Source organism: Lepisosteus platostomus, chromosome 6 (genome assembly GCF_059453375.1).
Source record: "Lepisosteus platostomus isolate fLepPlt1 chromosome 6, fLepPlt1.hap1, whole genome shotgun sequence".
NCBI lineage: Eukaryota > Metazoa > Chordata > Actinopteri > Semionotiformes > Lepisosteidae > Lepisosteus > Lepisosteus platostomus.
The window spans coordinates 17,019,874-17,041,769 of record NC_142616.1 but is presented as its reverse complement, the minus strand read 5'-3'; the positions used below and the strand labels follow the sequence as shown (position 1 = coordinate 17,041,769).

Genomic DNA, 21,896 nt, shown 5'->3' with positions numbered 1-21,896 from the left:
TGTTGTCCATTAAAAAAAAACATTTTGATGACGACACCTTGCAATTCAACAGCTTTCTATCATGCAACTTAACATCTTTCTGCTATCTGCTGGCAACATCTTGGAGTAGGGGCAGGGAGTGCAAATGCTCTCTCCTCGCACTGAACAGCTGGGTGATTCTACAGTCCTGTTACACGTGAATTGTACATTTTGTTAATATGTCAATTCCAGTACATTTTGTAATAGGTACTGGGGTGCCAAGCTGTGTAAAGCCTTGTAGGTGAGCATGAGTCAATAGAGGTCGACGAAAAACCTTATAGGACGCCAGTGCAAGGATTCAGGGACAGGGAGTATTGTGATCACTTGCATGTGATCTGGGCAAGATCATAGCTTCTGAATTCTGGACATACTGAAGTTTGAAGTTTATTTGGTGTGGACTTAGATACCCCAGCAAATAGAGCATTGCAGTCTTCAATTCTAGAAAAGATAAGTATGTTGACCAGCTTTTCTGCTACAGTCAAAGACAACATGGGACATTGTCTTGTGATATTTCTGAGATGAAGAATGATCGCCCCCAAATTCTTCAATATAGATTGAAATTCAGGAAAAGCTTTAGCTTGCATTAGCTTTACATAGTTGATGGGAGGTGCTGCAAAGCATTACTTCAGTGTCACAAAGCGTCTTTCAGGACCCTATTCAGACGGCAGAATCTGGAGTGGAGTGAGACAGACACTGGGAAAAAAGACTAGGATCGGGGCTGGAAGAAGAACAGGGGGGCATGTCAACGGTGCACTGGTGCTCGGGGGTGTGTGGTCCAAGGCAAACAAGTCCAAAGGGAGTCCGTAGGAACATCCAGAGAATGCAAAAGTCCAGAGCCGGGAACTCCAAACCAAAACAGATGTGACAGATGTTAAAAGCCGGAGCAGGATCCGGTGAAGAGTCGGGGGAATAAAAAGGGGTAACGGGTCCAAGTGCTCCAAGTCCCAGACCCAGATGGTCAGGATGCAGTTGCAAAGCCTATGCCATCGGGCCACTCCTGGACTCGATGGTAGGCGCGGTTCTGGGCGTTCATCTTCCAAAGCTGAGCCTGGAATGGTGGGAGCATCTGGCTCTCGTAGGGAGGGGCTAGAACAGGGGCTGGGGCGAAAAATCAAGACGAACAAGAAAAAGCTGGAGCGCCCTTAAGAGGAGGGGAATAAGATTGTGACATTCATTCTTGTTGCAGTTTAAATAAAGGAAATTAGTCTTCCAGGTTTTTATGTTAGAGATGCAATTAGAGAGTGTAGAAACAGCTACTTCATAGTTAGATTTAGTATTTAAAAATAATTACTATCGTTGAATTTTAAAAAGTGCAAAAACCTTTGAGGAAAAACAAATTTCCAAATATAATGGATATATAATTATAAAGTTAATCATTCATATAAGGAACAGATCGGAGAAAACTGAGTAGAAGAAGGCTGACTGGAAAAAACTGCCCTCAAAAACTACACTACTAGTCCTAGAAATCTACAGTTCTACTTCCTTAGGTCCTGCAGGTCAAACCCAGTCTTGGTTGGTTATAAGTACTTACATTTGTTCAAACACATTTTGTTTAATGTTTTTAATTTCAACCTTGCAAGTGTGTGCCGGTGTCTGGGCCAAATTTCCCCCCTCTGTCTTTACCGTGGCCTCTAAATGATCCCCATGTATGATTGGCTTGCACTTTCCCTGCGATGGACTGGCCCTCCTGTCCAGAGTGTACCCTGCCTTGTGCTTGTTGCTTGCTGCGTAGGTTCCGGCTTCCTGTGACACCACATGGTATAAAGCAGTTTGGCGAATGACATGACATAGCCTAATATTTATATAAATATACACTTTTAATATAAATAGTTTTGGCTAATGTTTTTATCAACAAACCCAGTCAGTGGGAGATAGAGATAATGCACAATTTTTGAAGCACTTTGAGAAACACTCTGGGATTATATTAATATTATTTCCTAGAAATAACAAATATCCCATAATTCTCACACCTGCCATAGAACAGTTTCCAATCCCCCTGAGTATGGAAACTCAATATAGCTACAGCCCAGTACGTGATCTCCTGTTACAGCCTGTGGAACAAGCAGTGACCCTGTCTCACAATTATGTTTTACCTGATGTATTTAAGTGTCTGTCAATATGTTTTTACTGTAAATATCTGTAAATGTTATGTTAATTGTGCTGTTAACTCTGTAAATTGTTTCTGCTTTGGTAACACTTTCGTAATTCATCATTCATGCCTTTGATTAGAATTTCAAGGAATCTCTGTTTTAAATTAGTTTCACCTGAATAACCAGAATATCAAGTAAATATAAAAAACATCTAGGAATATTCTGGGGACAGGGAACAGAAGGGAAATGTTATCCTGTACATTTGGAGAATATGTTTCTCATGCCTTTAATAATTGGAGTTAGACAGCTTTTGTGAACATAACCGGGGACAGACCATAGGAAAATAAGAAGGATCACAAACGAGGAGGCCCTTTGACCCAATCTAGATCATTTGGTAGTTTCTAGATTATTGATTCCAGGTTCTCATTGTCGAAGAAAAGTCTTCACTCAGGTTAGGTGTGGTCAAGCAGAGTCCCTTTATTCATGCGCATGGGGAGGATATAATCATGCAGATCTGAGAGCAGCCTCTCATACAGATCTGTGAGTAACCTGTCCACTGAGATGATAAATGCAATGAGTTTTATACAGCAAATTCACACAGGAAGCTCATTCTAAGTTTCCATATTAGGAGTTGTTTCTCTCTCTACAAACATTTCTTTGTAATTGACCACATTCTTCTTAAGAAGCAGTTCTACCTTGCATACAGACAAAAGGAAGCATATAAATAAAAGGTGGGAAATGAGCTAGATATCCTGCAGTTGTACCATTAATATCAAAATGTCAAATAATATGCTTGCAATTGTTCTTTCATACTGTTGCTGGGTAAAAAGCATTTTTTTAAAGCCAACTAGTCACTATCTTATACACTTAAAAAAAGGTCAATGCTAAAATTCTTCCTCATCATCCAAAAGTGTTTAAAAAACCATATTCTGCTGTGGGATGTGAAATAAATTTATTAATTAATGTGAAATTAATTTATTAAGTAGAGCTCAGAAAAGATGTTTGCTCAATGCGTAGCACTGTAGCACAGGCATTTCTGAGTGTTTTTAAATCTTAGAGGGTTGGGTCTCTAATGAAAGTCCAAGGGTCTCCTGGAGCCATTAGAGTACTGGCTTCAACAATATGGCGTGTTCCACAGTTCTGAAATTCTCAGTGTGAAGTAGTCTCCCTATTCTCAGTTTCAAACACAGTTTCCACTTGTGTCTTTTGGCTCAAGATTCACTGCTTATTCTAAACCTTGTATGGAGCACAATGGGATTTTTCATATTTCAGTTTATAGAAGATTGCTTACAATGCTACACCTTGTTGAGCACTGAAATGTAATTATCATGAATGTTTTCCTGCAGTTTTTCAATGCATAATGTTCTAATTAATTCTGGCTCATTGCCTTTCAATGTTATACAGATCTGGCTTTCCAAGATCCAAGATTTAGTTTAGTTAAAAAACTAAGCTCCTGCCCTAAACATGTGCATACTTGACAGACATAACTTCAAAAACAAAGGAACAGGCTTTTCTAAGAAATGGAATATGCTGAAAAAACAGGAAATCACATGATATGAGGCTGTTTGAATTTAAATCGGCAGTTGTTTCCTCCTGTTTTTCAAAACCTCAAAGTAAGCAGATGGACAGAGATGTTTCCCAGTCAGATTTTACTCTTCCTAGGGATTCTCTTCCTAGGGGTCAGGAGAAGAAGTTCTTCTTCTCTTTTGGTGGGAGAAGAAAGTGTGGGGGCCAGAAAGAGCTTCAGAACTGCAGGTCCTTAAAGAGGTTGGAACAATAATCACTGTATACAGAATCCAGAAAAATAACAGTGAGTGTGCAATTTTTAAAAGTTAATGTATATTAGCATGTATTTTTGTATAGTTCCGGTGAGTAGCTGGGTCAGCATGCGTAGGCTGCCAAGGAACAAGTAATAGGTTTATTCCATGCTGAAAAGAGAAGTAAGAACACACAACGTTTCGGCTCGTGGCTGGGGTGGCAGCGTGATTAGATTTGGTTGTAATCAAAGCTGCAGGACACAGAAATTATTCAGTTGCCATCTGTACCACCTCCTCTGGTGCTGTCCCTTGGTGTCAATGGGTCTTTTTGGTTTTGGACATTTTTTCTGGAACGTTTACATTGCCCGTATCCAGGACACCAAGATAGAAACAACTGCATTATGGGAGTCAGGAACTGTTTTAGTAAAATCACTTTATTTTCATTTTTTATCTCTTCTAGGGTGGTATGGTAGCACAGCAGTTAGTATGGTTGCCTCGTAGCTCTGGGTCTTTGTGTTCAATTCCTGGGCTGCTATTTTACCTAGAGTTTGTATGTTCTCCTCTTGCTTGTGTGGGTTTCCTCCCACAATCCAAAGTTGACACTGTGAGTCCATCTGCAACTTTGAAAGAGCTACAGTGTTGAACTGAAAAATGATGTCCGTAGATAACAGTCACTGCCAATAAGGGGCTTGTATGGAAGGTAAAAACTTTCTCAAATTCAGCATTTTAATCTTATTTCTGTTTGACTTCCAAGCCTTTACTTTGTTATTATACTGCTCATTGTGACTGTTAGTGTTGTTACTCCTAGTTCTATAGGTTTACTAAATTACACAAGAGATTGAATTTGTTACGCATTCCACTCGCGCATCTGTTCCTTCATGCATTCCCACGCGCACACCCTGTAAAACAAGCTCACGCCGCAAGTAAAACGCCAATCACCTTTCTCTCCCGTCCCTATTTTAGTTCTCCTTTTTCCTCACTTCCCCGCTCACTATTGCGGATTCTCTTCGAGCTCTCTAGTGCGCGTTTATCTCTTGCTTTTCTCCGGTATTTGATCTCCTTGCCTGCTTCTCATTTTCGATTTTCGCCTTGTGTTTTGGATTGTTGCTTCCTCGTTGACTCTGTGTTCAGACCTACTGCTTCCTGGTTTTCGATTTTGCCTAGCGATTCAGCTTAGTGTCTTTCTCTGAGTCTTGAGTCCTGCACAGGATCCATTACCCTATCAGCCCCATTCTGATAGAATTTGTTCTTCAAAAAAGGAAACTTGTATCTCATAAACAATATTTCTTTTGACCAACAAAATTAATAGTTTATTAGCGAGGAAAGGAACAAGCTACACAGCAATGTTGTTAAAGCCGATACCTTGGCTTCCTTCAAAACATGGCTGGATGAGATCCTGTTAGTGTCACGCTTTCTAAAGCTATTGGGTGCTCCTACTCTGATTCTGTCCCTAGTTTCCCTGTGCTTGTCTGGTGTGTCTTTGTCTTGGGCTATATATTTCTGGCTTTCGCTTTCCTCCTTGCTCAGCATTGAGGGTTCGGATGTTTTGAGACCCACCTACCACCAGGTGGTCTCCTATGCGGCCTGAGGGCATAGGTTTCTACCCAACATTGTCTGACCAGCTGAGCCCGGGCTAACCCTCCGTTTTGCCTCTACGCATTTCACAGCTTGTCTCTTCCGACATCTGTGACAGTTAGTTACAGTTAGGCCAGTTAGTTGGGACGAAATATTCTTCTATGTGTTCATATCCATTCTTATGCACTTAAAATTCTCTGTGTCATGATGGTGTTAATTAAATTGTATAACTGTTCTGTATTTCAGGATAATCATCAGTGCCCCATTACAAGAAAATGGAACTGAAGAAATCTACAAGTGTGCCTACAATAACAAAGACTTCCAGCCTATCAGCCTTGAAGGTACCGAGTATTGAGAGCATACTAGTCCTTAATTAGACAGCTCATTTATTCACTGAGGCCTATTTGCAACTTAGAGATGCCAAATGAGAGAAAAGGAGTTCTGACCAACTACCATTTTCTAACCATTTTATCCAATCAAGGGCCACAGGAGAGCCAGAGCCTTTTCTGTAAAACCATCAGTCCAAAGCACACAGACACAAAAACATGCTCATCTTTTCAAATCATAGTTTCAAATCAAATCAAAGTTTATTTATCAAATGCATAACAATACAGCAGTAGTTGCTGGCAATGAAATGTCTTTTCCGCGAGCTCACAAATATCACAAGAATCACAGAAATCACAAAAACACAAAAATCACAAAATTGAGGTTATGAAAATAAGGTTACATAATAATAGATGGAATAGAAATGGAATACTCAATATGAGTAGAGCTGCTATGTGTCCAGGGTGTATGCAATATAAGTAGTGTGGTTAAGCAGAATACAGTGAAAACTGTGTGTCCATGTAGACATTACAGGTGATTTGCTTAAGGAGCTGCAGGTTGGCTATTTAGCAGTCGTATTGCCTGGAGGTAGAAGCTGTTCCGTAGTCTGGACTTGGACCGAATGCTTTGGTACCGTTTACCGGGCGGTAGGAGGGAAAACAGTTTGTGACTGGGATGACTGGGGTCCTTAAGAATGGACCTGGTCTTCTTCAAACATCTAGCTGAGTAGATATCCTGGATGTTTGGTAGCTCACAGCCAGTAATGAGCTGCGTTGACTGCACCACCCTCTGCAATACTTTGCGATCCCGGGCGGAGCAGTTCCCATACCAATTCAATTCAATTCAACTTTGTCATTAAACTTACACAGGTGCATAGTATAATGAAAAGTGTTTCTCATTAGTCACTCAGGTGCAGTATATAAATAGGACAGAAGATAAGACAATAGACAGTAACACAATAACAATAACAGTAACATGTAATAACATAACATGTAATCAAGTAATCAAAGCTTTGCAAAATTTCGCAAACAGATATAACAGGAAAAAATATAACAGGACAAAAACAGTGCAAGGTAATTCTTGGAGCAGTGATGCAACCAGTCAGGATGCTCTCAATAGTGCACCTGTAGAAGTCGGCCTGGATTTTTGATGGCATGCCAAACCTCTTTAGCCTACGGAGAAAGAATAGGCACTGCCGTGCTGTTTTGACCATGGTGTTGGTGTGGTGGGTCCAGGTTAAGTCCTCTCCACTGCAGTCCCACTGATGTAGATAGGTGTGTGATCTCCTCCCTGGTGTTTTCTGGAGTCCACAATCATCTCCTTAGTCTTACTGATGTTCAGAGAGAGGTTGTTCTCCTGGCACCATGCTGCCAGGGTTTCAACCTCCTCCCTGTACGCAGACTCTTCACCATTTGTGATCAGGCCGATGACTGTTGTATCGTCCGCAAACTTAATGATGTAATTTGAGTTATGCCTGGTGACACAATCATGAGTAAATAAGGAGTAGAGGACAGGGCTAAGCACACAACCTTCGGGGGACTCCAGTGTTTAGGGTCAGGGTAGAGGATATGTTAGTGCCCACCCTCACCACCTGCAGACGTTCCGTCAAGAAGTCCAGGATCCAGTTACAGAGGGAGGTGTTCAGTCCCAGGTCCTGGAGCTTGATGACAAAGCTTTGAGGGCACTTTGTAATTGAATGCTGAGCTGTAATCAATAAACAGCATTCTCACATATGTTCCTTTTTTATCCAGGTGTGAGAGGGCAGTATGGAGGGCAGTGGCAATAGCATCTTCTGTTGACCTGTTCTGGTGATACGCAAATTGCAGTGGCTCTAGAGTGTCAGGCAGTGAGGAGGTATGCTTTGACCAACCGCTCGAAGCACTTTATGATAACTGATGTGAGTGCAACAGGGCGGTAATCATTCAGGCAACTGACTCTGGGTTTCTTAGGAACAGGGACAATGGTGGTTTTCTTAAAGCAGGAAAGAACTATAGACTGAGCTAGAGAGAGATTGAATATGTCCGAGAAGACATCTGCCAGCTGGTCTGCACATGCCTTCAGAACGCGGCCAGGAGCATTGCGTGGATTGGTCTTAAAAAAACTTTACACACATCCGTTCTGGATATGATCAGTAGGTTTCCGTCTTGGATTTCTGGAATCTTCCTGACTGGATCTACGTTACTGATGAAGTAAGAGACAAGATGTTAAAAGGGTTAATAACTTAAGTCAGTTCTGCCTGAAAATTAGACTTCTAAGCAACAGGGGTTTATGGCAGGAAAGGGGGTTAACTGATAAGGATTCCAGATGCGAGCAAGGAACCCCCTGGGGGCATAATCTTAAACTGACCATTTGGCCAGGGCCTTTTAACTGGCCAAATACCATGACCCCCCCCCCCCCCCCCTTACCATAACATTGAATGACGTCTGAAGCAGCAAGCAAGGACTATATAACCTAAAAGTTCGTACCGGCACATCGAACAATACTTCGGTTTTGTTGTTTCTTGCGGGAAACAAGACTTCGGCTTTATTGTTCCTTGCATGCAATAAACTCATCTGTTTTACTTCATCTCGGGATCAAGAACCTTATTCGTTCTGTTACAACAAATTTGGTGTAGTCAGCAGGATGCTCCAGAAGGCGCAGAACTTCCCATCGGCAGGAGAGACGGTCAGCGCTCACATTACTAAGAGGTAAGGACTCCTTTTTTTAAAAAAAAAGTCCCGACTCTCTCTGACCGATTGGGAAGTCTCTGCTCCCTGCGAGAATCGCCCGAGATGACAGAGTAAACGTGAGTTCCTGAATTCCTCTGGCCCAGGGAAGACACCGGCGTATGTAATGGGTTGTTTGCTGTAAGCCCAGAATTTGGTCTGGCAGGCGGTCCGTGGTATTGTGTACAGGCGTTCGAAGCTGGTGTATGCCTTAATTGCGCGTGGAGTTTTTGAACGGGTTTTGGACCTTTACCGCGAAGTTCAGGACTGGTGTGGGCCTTAATTGCTCCCGGAGTTCTGAAGGTCAGAGCTGGTTTGGGCCTTAATTGCGCCCGGAGTTCTGAGGCTCAGGATTGGTGTGGGCCTTAATTGCGCCCGGGGTTCTAGAGCAAGTGGTGCATTAAATGCATGTAGTTCAGGACTGGTGTGGGCCTTAATTGCGCCCGGAGTTCTGAGGCTCAGGATCGGTGTGGGCCTTAATTGCGCCCGGGGTTCTGGAGCTGAGTGGTGCATTAAATGCACGTATAATCCAGGATTGGTGTGGGCCTTAATTGCGCCCGGGGTCCTGAGGCTAGCTACGCCTTGATCGTGCACGGATTGGCGTGGCGTGGTTTTTTGTTTTAAAGGAAACAGGAGTAGAAGAGATATATATATATATGTATGTATGTTTTTGGTGTTTTCCTTGTTTGTGAATACATATACACACGCACGACACTAACATAAACACACCTCATAATAAAAGAGCAAAGCATTAAGTAGCAGGATTTAAAGGACGTTGAGACCCGAGAATCGCCCTGATTGAGCTCAGTGTGTAAGTCCACCCCGGGGCAAAAGCAGCGATGCTGGCATTCTGGGGATGGTGAATTACTGATCAGGAAAGGGGGTTTTCGAGGTCTCGTTCCTTACCTGTGAACAGTGCGGTGTAAGTCCTCTCTAAAGTCTCTGAGAGGCATTTAGATCTGGAGGTAACAGACGCCCTTAGCTGAATGAGTGCAGGAATGCACAGGTTTTTCAAGTGAAAGCATCCCCTTACTGTATGAGCTGTTACCTCACACAACACAAAAGTAAAAGAGACCGAACATGTGTGCTAACTGATGGTTTGAGAAAGTGGTGGAAGGGTCCGTTTATATATCTGAAAAGTGTAAATTGACGGAAAAAAAAAGGAGAAAAATATGCGAAAAGTTGAGTTTGTCAGAGGGAGTCTGGGGCGAAGACGCCTGTAAAGAAAGCATATGAGTATTGATTGGCAAAAGCACAAGCATGTAGCTCCCACCCTGGTGCACGGCCGGCAACAGTGGTGGCAGATACATGAGAAAAAAAAAAGGAATTGGGATGTGACTTCTTAAAAGTGTGTTTACGGGGAAAACAAAAACCCGGAAAAAAAGATACTTTACTCGCTACGAAAGAGTATAAACAAAAGAGGCAGTGCAGGAGAATCAGAAACTAAAAGAAGAATTAGTTCCTGGTTGCACTGTACTAGTTAATGTGTTATATCCTGCTCTCCCATGGGGGAACAGACAGGCAGGAAATGAAAATAATTGGGATCAATTCCCACAGTGACCATATGGAGACAGGGGGTCTGAGTGGGATGACACCTGGTACGAGTGTGATAGAGACGGAACAGGAACTCCCTTAAACAGAGGGCGCCCCCAGACCTGTACTCTCACCCTAAGCGGGAGAGGGCCTGATGTAGCGGGGGCTGGCGTTGTTGAGGACAGCGTCACTCTAAGTGTCTCGCACCCCGTCGAGGGGGTCCCCACTCGCACCTACCTTCCCTGATTCCCCCATACGATCAAATCCAAAACCGGAAGATATTGACTGGTGGGCTAATGTACCGCACCCGAAATTAGGAATGCAGCGAACCTGGAGTGCGCTTCAGGAATTAAAAGGATTCACGTAGAAGTAAAACAAGAATACAGCACAATGTAGTACGAAGAGAAAAATATATTCTCGATGTGTATGTGTGTTTTATGAATTTGTGTGCCGGCATGTATGTGTGTAACTGTGAGTTTTTGTATACTAAATGACGATGTGACTGGCTAGAGACGTAACTAGAGAGACTTGACGAAAATCAACTTAAGGAGATTGGAAAATATAAGAGCGTCTGAAACTTATAAGTACAGTACAGGTGGACGTAAAAGTAGTTAGATATACAGTTTTTGTATTTTTTATACAATTAGTTGCAATAGTGGAAACAATTTGGGTTTATTCGAATGTCTCAAAACCAGACATGCTGAAACGCTGTAGGTTTAGAATCGAGACTGGGGAGAATAACGTCTTGTGAGAAGATCTGTTTACCTAACGATTAGATCCTGTAAATCCCTTGTAGCCTCCCTAAGTCTGTCCCAGTCCAGTGGATAAAAATGTACTGTTGATGGAGTGTTGGTTTCTCTGTTAGGGGATACTGGAGCACTACTGTCATGCTTGTTTCACTCCTCTGTTCAACAGTGTACTATAGAGCAATGTATATGGGAAGACGGCAGGAGGCCACAGGAGTATTGGGGCAGCAAGTTTTACTTGCTGAGTACCAGATTTTAATGGGTGGTTTTATCCCAGATCTATTGGGTTGGAATATTATGCATTACAAAGAATGACTATCCAGAACAGGGTATCACGTGGCTTCAACTGACTGTGATCACTCAGTATGTTGATGGTATTCTGAGTGCTTCCCCTGACGAGGAAACCCACAAGTCTGAGTTGCTTCAGCTTTAGAGTGTCTAATAGAAGCAGTTATGATAAGGCCCTTTTGTGTCTAGCATTGTGAAATTTTAACAGGGCCTGGGTGCAATGTTTTTACGGGGTGCACAACTCTTAACAGATCTGCTTAAGGGGGGAGTGCAGTACAAGGACAAGATTGCCTTGGTTCCAGCAGCAAAAGCCGCCTGTAATAATTTGAAACAAGCTCTCTTACAGGTGCTGAGACTGGGGTTTCCTCAGAGGGATCAACCATTCTTTGTATGTAAGTGTGGAAAAAGGGTTCTGGGCAGCTGTGCTGACGCAGGAGCATGGAGGTAGGCACTATTATACCATTAGATGCTGTAGCCAAAAAGTGGGGGACTGTGAAAATTTAAGGAAATGTAATACTGTTCACTGATGGGTCCTCTCTGATGCATGAGGGAGAACAGAGAACAGGCTGAGCTGTTACAACAGAATTCAAGGTGCTAACAATTGGAAAAATGCCCCTCCACTGCCTCAGCGCAGCAAGCCAGTTAAGAGCACTGATGGGAGATTGTAAAAAGAAAGATGTTAAAGGGTTACTGTATATGTATATAATGTATGTATTTGTTGCATGTAGGCCACAATTCTGGATGGCTATGGAGAAATAGGATTCTCTCACAACGGCAGGGACTCCAGTTGAGAATACTGGGCTTGTCTCTGAACTGATTTGTACTTTTACAGCTGCTGACAGAAGCAGCCTGAGTAAGGTGTAAATAACACAATAAATAAAGAATTCCAGTAACTCAAGGTAACAACCATGCAGATGCAGATGCCAGACGAGCAGCACTGGGAAAGCAGGAGTCTGAGACCCCTGTGAAACCTCTATTGGGAAAAAGGGAGAATTCAGGTTGAGGCCTTTAATAGATGTTTAATAGTGGTTAGAACAAATGTGTAAAGAATGTGGGGTTGTATGATGATGGGATGTGGCCTGGCACATACCCAAGTGTATGACAAAGATGATCGAGTGGTACGGACTGTCCTGCCCCTTGGATACTGATCTAGGGGCATACTACACTGGGAAGGTGTGCCAGCCTCACTAGGGGTAAGTTGGAAGTCACATTGCCCCCATCACCCACAGTCTGAAAGACCAACTAAGGAAATATCAACTGAAGGAACACCGTGGGTAGATGCTCTACCTGCAGTCCTGTGCGGTTTGCGGGCTGGAGCAAACGGAACTGTGAGACTGAGCCCATTTGAGATCATCATGGGCAGCCAAAGAAACTCCCTGGAGGCCAAGTTTGGCTAACGCACTGATGAATTTACTAACTCTCTATTAAAGTGTTGTAGGTTTGTTAACTGAAGCGGTGCACAGGGCTCGTGAACAGGTGCCGGACGCTTGGGGACCTCCAGTAGAGGGGAGACACGACCGGATACCTGGCGAGTGGGTGTAGGTGAAGAAGAGATACCCTGCCAGACGTTGCAATCCTGCTGGGAGGGACCATATCAAGTGCCACCAACTACTGACTGTGCCATCTGAGTGACAGGATGAGATCGCTGGATCCGCGCATCGCACTTTCACCGACCCACGGCACCAGAGACTGAGTGAACAGAAAGAAGGATGTTGTTACCGTTTCTGTGTCTGATGCGTCCTAAGACCAACAGTGTGCTTGTTAGGCCTGAGGAGCATTACTGGGAATATGGTATCAATACATTCCGGGTGTTGGCATATCTATTCAGCCAAAATAGTATAATCGGAGTTGGGTCAATATTGCTGTTCCAAGATCCTGACGATAGATCTCCACATGGCTGAGGTCTGCGTTTGGGTCCTGGGGTAGGACTTTCTGTATTTGTAGGATTAGGATTGTTTTATGTGTATAATTGTAACTATCACTTGTACAAAACATGTATCACATCTTGCTATAACAGTGGAACGTACAATGTCATGGCAATACATACCTGTTCGCCAAGAAAGGAAAGATCTGCCCTGACATTGTATGTATAAAAATAGGCTACACTGACGTATGCCATATTTTATAAGGGGGGAATGAAGAAAGATGTGAAGATGGGGGTTTGAATTTAATCCTTTCTGTAGGGGGTTTAGACTTCTAAGTCACAAGCTGGGGTTTATGGCAGGAAAGGGGGTTAACTGATAAGGATTGCAGATGCAAGCTAGGAACCCCCTGGGTGTAATCTTAAACTGACCATTTGTCCAGAACATCGTAAACTGACCAAATACCATGAACCCCCCTCTTTACCATCAGACCGAGTGACGTCAGAAACGGAGAAGAAAACACTATATAACCCAAAAGTTTGTACCAGTACGTTGAACAATACTTCGGTTTTGTTGTTTCTTGCGGGAAACAAGACTTCGGCTTTATTGTTCCTTGCATGCAATAAACTCATCTGTTTTACTTCATCTCGGGATCAAGAACCTTATTTCTTCTGTTACAACAGTCTCAACAATAACTAATTTGAAAATGTTCAGAATAGCAGTAACAATCCAGTCATTTCTTTGGGCAAATGTTTAAACAGTGGTTAAGTGGGATGAGGAGACCAGCTATCCTCCTGAACACAAGAGGGCACCGGTGAAGCAGGCAGCCATTAGTTATTACAGAATATATTTGTAGGCTGTGAAACTGAACAAAAAGTATAGAATCCAATGGAATTTTTCATATTTGGCATTTCATGACCATGATTGATGTTTTGGAAACTCTTAGATTTATGAAATTGAAAACCTGCACATGCTCTAGTTCTACAGCAAGAAACGTGAATGACCCCCCCAATGCTGACTGTGTGGAGCCCAGTGTGTGTCTGTGATTAACAGTGTCTGTATTTCTCTCTTCCAGTATATCAGTTGCTGTGCAGTGCTGCAGGTAAGAATGTCTCCTTTTTAAGATAAAGACATAAATACTCCACTATTGTAACACAGACTGGCTGTGTAAACATTAGCTGTACTACAAGTCAGCTTTTCTGTAAACTCCTGTATGTAACTCAAGGGACATAACTCAAGGGGAAAGGTTAAAAATCAATCAGGACTTCGGGTTGGGAATCTTTTTTTCATCTCTCTAATGGCCAATAGGAGGCTCTCATGTTGGTGCTGATAGTGTAAAAATCCCATTTTACACAATGACAACGTATTCTTTACGGCTCTTTACATATTCCAGTTGAGCTCTTTGTTACTTCTTCTCCTTGGTATACTGGCTTCCTTGCTTCCTGACATCCCTGGTCTTGACTTCCAGTCCTCTTGGGCCTATCTTCACAGGCCTAACTTCCTGTCCTCCAGGAGTCTGAGGTCTAGAATTATTTATTGCTCAGGTTGTGTTTGGTGTGGTTAGTTTTAGAAGAAACTTTACCAGGGTGACCTCTTAGAAGTGGGCTGAGTGGGTTGTTTCACCAAACCTTATTAACAGTGGTATTTATATCACCTGTGATTTTATAGTTCTTGAAAAGTTCCTGTATGTCCACCCACCTCATACTGGCTGGACCTGGTTTAGTTGCCTTTGCTGAGTTCAAATACGATAAGTGTTACAAAGTCCCTCACCTTTATCGAGGGTGATGCAGTCAGACTACATTAAAACAAACTTAAAGATTTCATGGGGGAAGGGGGAAGTCAAATAGAAATTAATCATTTCATTGTCTTTTTTATTGGATTGACAATTTATGCTCATTCCTTGCTTTTATATCCTCCCTGTCCCACTTTACAATAACTGCAAGCTACAAACTCAGGGCGTGGTTCTCTGAGATGCTCTGCTTTGGCTACTTTGAGTTCTTGCCTATACCTGGGCTGATTTGACTTGATTCTTTCTTCTGCATGTAAAATGCTGCTCAGTAAGAAGGATGAACTTGTTTTATTTGTCAAATGTTTTAGGTTGGTGTATTCTTCGACACACCAACTGTGCCACACTGAGTAAGACAATAAGAAAAATCTGTCTGAACTGAAAACACAGAAACTTAATTTCCCCTGACCACGAAAATACCTACAACACCCACCTCTTCTCATGACAAATAAGACACATAATGTTAAAATGTCTCAGGCACTGGAAGAGAGACAGACCCTTTAGTCTCTTATTGACTGGATCTAAAAGCTCTGTCAGGACACACTGATCCCACATATATTCCTCCATCTTACTGCCTGATTCACCCTAAGAAATCTGCAAGTTCCTATCAGTGGCAGAACTAGAGGGAAACCAGGGCTACCCACTATAGCCACCCCTCCCAGTACACAGAGCAAGAATTGTATTTTTATTGTTCTGCAGGCAGTGTCATTGACATCTGCAATATTATTTCAGTTAGTCCTGTATAAAGTGCGACTGAGCAACATGTGATAAAAAGTTGATCAGCTTCATCCACAGCTCATCATGTGAGAACAGGCTGGAAGTCAGCAGTGTGATAAAGGACAGACTGTCAGCCAGTGGTGACGGCAGTACAGACTGCGAAGGAGTGTGAACCTGTGGCATTGGGGTCGTCATCTACACACAGTGTCTGTGACTGGATCTGGATCTGTGTGTGTGATGTACCATGGGGTAAACTAACTGGGCATGGGGAAAATACACATAATTGAAATAGAGGACAGATTAATAATTGCTGAAACTTGCATCTGGATTGAATTTAACCCTCAATAATTGGTGGTGCGACAAGGCGCAAAGGGGAGGATGACTAGCAGTTGCTGCCCTAGACCTGAAGATATTGCAGTGCTGAGTGAAGTCAGGGGGAGGTCAGAATTCTGGAGCTTGAAGAAAAAAAGGAGCTGCTGAGAGCATTGGGTTGGGAATAGGAAGTCTGAGATGAGAGAGTATTAGCAGTCTACATGTAGGGGGGGGAAGCTGGTCCAATGGGTGCTGTGCATTGGTGTGGTGGGGCTTCTGGTGTAATATGGTTTCTCCATGTCACATTTCTGTTCATCGGGCTGGAATTGAAGTTCTAGTGAATTTCTCAAGATTTGAGGCACAGAATCCAAATGGATTTCAATTATATAATAAAAGTTGCTCTGTAGCTAGAAGTTCTACATTGTTAACAAGTGGACGGATGAAAAATTGTGGGTTGCTGATGTGCTTTTCTGCAAAAAAAAAGGAGAAACATTTGGTTGCTGGCATTAGTAGCCTTAACTGTAGATCACTGCTCTGTAGACAAATGCTCTCCTGAGCAGCAGAGACTTTTGACTTGACTTCCTGTAGAGTGGCCCCAATTATTCGGTGTTGTGGACTGATGGAGATTGGCTCTGGAGGGGTAACATCGGGTGAGTGCATCCTCGACAGTGCATCGGCCTTGACGTTTCTGTGTCACGGTCGATATGTTATTGAGAAATTGAAACAGGAGAAGAACAGGGATTATAGGCCTGTCGGGGATTCAGACAATCGGTTATCCGTAGATACACAAGGTTTTTATGGATATTGAATACCACAAAAGGATGTTGAGCCTCTTCCAGGAGGTGCCTATCAGATGCCTCTTAGATTATTAGGTGCCTATTCTTCGAGGGCCAGTATAGCTGCAAGGATCTCACGGTTGCCTACATCGTAATTACACTCTGCTGGAGACTTCTTCCAGGAGAAATAGGCACAGGGGTGGTGTCTGGGTCCCAAACACAAACAAAAAGACCTGCAGCCACACCAATGTCAGTTATCCACTTCAAGTTGAAAAGGCTGTGAGGGATCTGATTGACAAAGAATCATAGCAGAGGTATATGGTTTTTGTAGATTGTCAAAGGCCTTTTGCCTTTGGGGGACCATCTGCCACGATTGGGTCTCTTTTTGGATAGGTCTGTTATAGGGGGGAGTGGATGATGTGGGCCAGTCCAGGACAGCTGCAACCTTACTGGGGTCCTTTCAGATGCCTGCCAGGGAAACAATATGACCCAGCAAAGCCTCCTTGGATTCGTGGAATTAGCATTTCTCCAATTTTGTGAAGAAGTGGTATTAATTGAGTCAATTAAGAACACAGTGGACATGCTGAACATGTTCTTGGAGGTTGCCAGAAAACACCACCATATCATCAAGATATGGAAAGGGGTTCCGGAAAACATTGCTGAAAGTCTTAAAGACCATGGGAGAATAAACTGCATAGGTATTGAAAGCTTTCTTCCACTCATTCTCTTCCCAGATTCCAATTAGTTTGTATGCTCCCCTCAGATCTATTTCTGAGAAAGTGTTCACTCTGCTTGCCCTCCCCAGGAGTGAATAAATGAGAGGGAGAGGATAACATTTTTTATTTTCTCTGAGATTTTCTTCAGTCCAGTGTAGTCAATACAGACTGTTGTCCTGTCCAGTCTTTTTTTGGAACAAAGACAAAGATAGATAGATAACACTTTATTAATCCTGTAGGGAAATTGATGGCTAAGATAGCTGGCTAAGATGGCCTTAGCCAGTGATGATGAAGGGCAAATAAAACTGGTTTCAAGGTTTTTCTGGATATATTCCTTCGTCGCCTTGGATTCAGGAAGGCAGAGGGTGAACAGGCTGCCCCTTGGAAGAATACAGTAGTTCCGGGAACTGATGGCACAAAGGGTTTCCATCAAGCAGCTGTGTAGCTGTGTAGCAATGGAGGCGAGCAGGGGAATTTGCAGTCTTCTTGCTGTAGCTAGGTCCGTAAAGTTTCCCACCACACCGGAATGTATAAATGCTTCCCCTTGCCAGTTTATGTCTCCCCATTCATATGGTTGAGGAGAGTTGGGTTGGGAAGGAGCAAATGTGGATTGTTTGTCTCCAGCTTCTCTCCTCATGGAACTCTCCCTTGCTTGTGTAGTCAGGTCTTCCAAAGCTGTTGCAAGATCCCTGCCAGTTAGCGTATGCCCGAAGGCAAACCTGCTCTAAAGAAATTGCAGAGAGCTTTTCCCCCCATCTGCTCTCAGTAGCCAGTTTTTTTAACTGAATTGTGTAGGAATGTGCTGCTCCAGTTCCCTGTCTGAGCTGGAGAAACTGATGGGTTGATTCAGGTACCTCTGCCCGATGAGTCGAATGTCTGGCACAGCGCTTTCACATAGCGGGCGGTGTTGTTTCAGAGGGGGTCTTCTTGCTTCCAGAATGCTAAGGCAGATACCAGTACTTCACCAGTCAGCAGGGAAGTGATATATGCATTTGATTCTTTGTCTGGAAATGAAGGATAGCAAACGCCATGGTACACTGAATCAGGTGTTAAGAAAGTAGGGGATTCATTTAAACCACATATGGTTTAAGCAACTGACAGTAGGAACATACTAAGCAGAACACTGGATCACATTAGTACTGTATGTAGTGAAAACAGTACTGTCACCACATAATGAATTTATGCATCCATCGCTTGGAAATTTCTTGTCATTATTAACTAACATTCAGTCACATCACATTTATTAATACATTCTTATAATCATTGTCATTTATTAGTAATAATAATAATAATTTATTATTATTATTATTAATAATAATAATAATAATAATAATGTTTGTCTACATTTATTAGTAGCTGATTTACAGTTAATGCATGTAGAGCCTTAAGCACGTGATAGTAAATTTTCAGATATCTTGGGCAGTGAAGAGAACTGGAATGAAAGAAATCCATATTTAAATGGGATATAAGTCTTCTTACACAGATCTTTCAGTGTTTTGATTCAAAGCCCCCTGCAGTTCATGCTAATTAGAGCAACAATGCTGAGACTTTGTTCCACACATTTTTCCGTTGAGCTCAAAGCTGAAGATAATGTTCAAATACTACCCATATTAATTACTCCACACTACTTACTAGGATCACTAGGCTGTAAAAATAACTTCCTGTAGCAGCTTAAATAATAACAGATTCATTTTGTCTAATCAATATTGAATACACAGGCAGACAAAGGATAAAAAACCCTAGTGTTTGCTTGAGACACCTATAAACCTTCCCTAAATCTTTAAATGGTCAGATTTCACTGAGTGACAAGTAATTTCACTTATTTGAGCAGCAAAATTCACAGCAAAAAGTTGGGTGCTCTTTTGAATTTTCCATTCAGATCACTTTTTCTTTCATCCTTAAATTCTCTGTTCTAAATTAGATTATTCTTCCGCCATTTGGTATATGTGGAAAATTCCTTTGCAGCTTCACATTAAACCCTAAAGTAGGGTGTTCACTAGTGATATTGGAGTCCTCATTCCAGACCAGAAGTGATCTATAGGGTGTCTGTATTTCCACAGTAACAGGTTGTCCTGTGGAATTAGTATGACTGACAGTGTCCGCTTCTATGCAGAATAAGTGTGAAACATGAGAGGAAGATGCTGCCTTGTCAGCTGCAGGGCCACACTGCAGTTTTCACCCTTGTCCAGTAGAGGGCTCCCTAACTCATTTCTAAATAACGACAGCTTTTTGTTCAGGAATGAAGTCTTATACAGTATAAACAAATGTATAGGACCTTGAAGTAAAAAAAAAACAAGATAAAAGAAACTGTGTTCCCCTTCAAACTGAAGCTTGTGAAGTATAAGAGAAGAATATAGTTTTTTTTAACTCTTGACCACAGTGAAGAATTGATGGACAGCAGTGGAGTCGCTGATACTTTTAAAGAACAGATTTTTTAAAATTAGAGTCAGTGCTTCAGTGATGTAGGATATACTTGGCATATACTCTTGCGTACAGTATAGGAACAAGTGCAGGTTAATTCCTCACTGAAAGGTAAAAAGAAGAAATCCTAGATTTCAGGTATCATATAGTGTAATACCGTATATACACTATATATTATAGCAGCTATAGAATTTACATGTATATACAGTACACAGAATGTGCTTATATGAGGTGTATACATTTACACATTCTGTACACCCAAGAATCAAATACATATTTCACAAATACCATTTGACTTAAATTTTCATATTTTCAACAGACTCTTCTGATATTTACACTTTTATTCCGACAGCTGATTTGACTCTGGACCCTGACACAGCGTATTGTTCTCTCACACTGTCTGAGGATGGGAAGAGAGTGCAAAAGGGACCGTGGAGCAATTTCCCTGACAATCCCCAGAGATTTGATTCCTGGGCCTGTGTCCTGAGCAGGGAAGGCTTCTCCTTCGGGAGACACTACTGGGAGGTGGAGGTGAATCAATACTGGAGAATAGGAGTCACTAGAGAGTCTGCAGAGAGGAAAGGAGACTTCAGTTTCTCTCCTCAGGAGGGGTACTGGATGTTAGAATACTGTTCTTCCCACCTCAAAGTGCATCCCAAGACGTTAGGGGTGTGTGTGGATATTGGAAAGAGGAAGGTCTCCTTTTACAAAGTAGAGTCTAAGACTCATATCTACACCTTCACTGACATGGTCTTCAATCAAGGGGAGAAAATCTATCCTGTCTTCTGGACCTGGGATTATAAAGACCTTGTGCTGCTGACTCCTGTCAGATGTGAATATTAAACAAATCTTACGAACTCATCACTAACAGCTACTGTATGTCTCAATATTAATACGTTTTATCGCTGTTATTGTTTTCTGGTGTAGGGGTGATGGGTGGGATAGGACTGCAGAAAACGTCCGTACCAGGATTGTTTTCAACACTGTAGATTGTGAACATCATCATTTCAATAAATAATTACTAATAATGAAACAGTACTGCTCTGCGTTGTGTTGTCTGATCATGGACACTGAGAGCTGAGGGAATATTTGGAGTTTTTGTAGGAGCAAACTATCACTCATTCTAAAGTTCTCTTGGGACCCCAAGTCCAGCACTGAGTGTTAAAAGTGTAAGTCGTGTGGGAATGTTAACCCTAACCCTAGCTGGGGTTTCAACAAAGCAGTCCTGCAATCTGTCTCCGATGCCCTCCAGTCATCAGATTTGAAAATGTTCCTCAAACCAAAAAATGTCAGTATAATACAATCAAGAACACTGAAAAAAGCTCTTGGAAATGTATCTACTTCCATAATGGGTCTACTGTAGGCACATTTTCGATCTGCTGAAAATGCTGTAAAAATAGTATTGAAATGAGCATGTACTTCTCTCCAGTGTAGGATTTGGGTTTCAAGAACCATTAAGTGTTGACTGCAGCTGTACATCTACAGTAGTTGCACATTAAATGACATACGTAAGAGAGTTTCCTCAGTAGAACAGGCTTGCTTAGATCTTCTGATCTGACTCTGTTTCGGAATACAATTACCGAACACTGCAATATACAATTTAAGCAGGCAAAAAAAAGTTGCAGATAGGAGCAAATTATCACTCATCCTAAAGCTCCCTTGGGACCCCAAATCCAGCACTGAGTGTAAAAAATGTCTGCGTCATGTGGGAATGCTAACCCCAACACTAGCTGTGGTTTCAATACAGCTATCCTGTAATCCACAGTCATCAATCATCATTCTGGGTGCTTTGATACCTAAGAGAATCAGCTCAAAATGTTAGTAGGATCTACTGCAGCCATTAAAGTATTGACTTCGACAACATACGCCGGACAGCTTTTTCTACACCCCTGGAACCCTTTCTTTACAGAAATGACCCTGCTGTGGGTTTTGAATGCACTTTCACAGAGTTTCCACTTGTGTCCTCTAGTTCGTGTTAAACAGTTCGTTCTGAACATTTGTATGCAGCAAAACGTCCGAGGTTTGATTTTTCATCTGTCATCTGTCATCTTTCAGTTTGTAGAAAAAAGGCCGCACAAAACGACAGCTTCTTGAACACTTTAATGAAGTCGTACTGTAGCGCACACCCCGACAGCTACAGCATGACTTCAGAAAGAAGGAAGGTATTTTCCTGAGAAATTAGAAAGTGTTGAAAAACCAGAAAATCACTTGGTGGGGGGGTTCCTCCTTCACGGATACGTGAAGTTAGAGCATGGGCAGAGTTCACCGCC

The 21,896-nt window shown here is 42.3% G+C and overlaps 1 protein-coding gene across 4 annotated transcripts in view; it reads left to right on the top strand.

Moving 5' to 3' along the window:
* Positions 1–20,664, top strand: part of LOC148661124 (butyrophilin subfamily 1 member A1-like) — a 57,210-nt gene extending 36,546 nt beyond the window's left edge. For 3 of the 4 annotated variants that reach the window (XM_088634429.1, XM_088634426.1, XM_088634422.1), the window contains one exon: positions 19,979–20,664. In XM_088634429.1, coding sequence (XP_088490555.1) covers positions 19,979–20,469 — 491 coding nt within the window. In that variant the 3' untranslated portion in view covers positions 20,470–20,664. Of the gene's footprint in view, positions 1–13,973; positions 14,001–19,978 lie in introns of all 4 variants that reach the window. The other variant, XM_088634424.1, reaches the window with a different exon arrangement.
* The last annotated feature ends 1,232 nt before the right edge of the window (positions 20,665–21,896 follow it).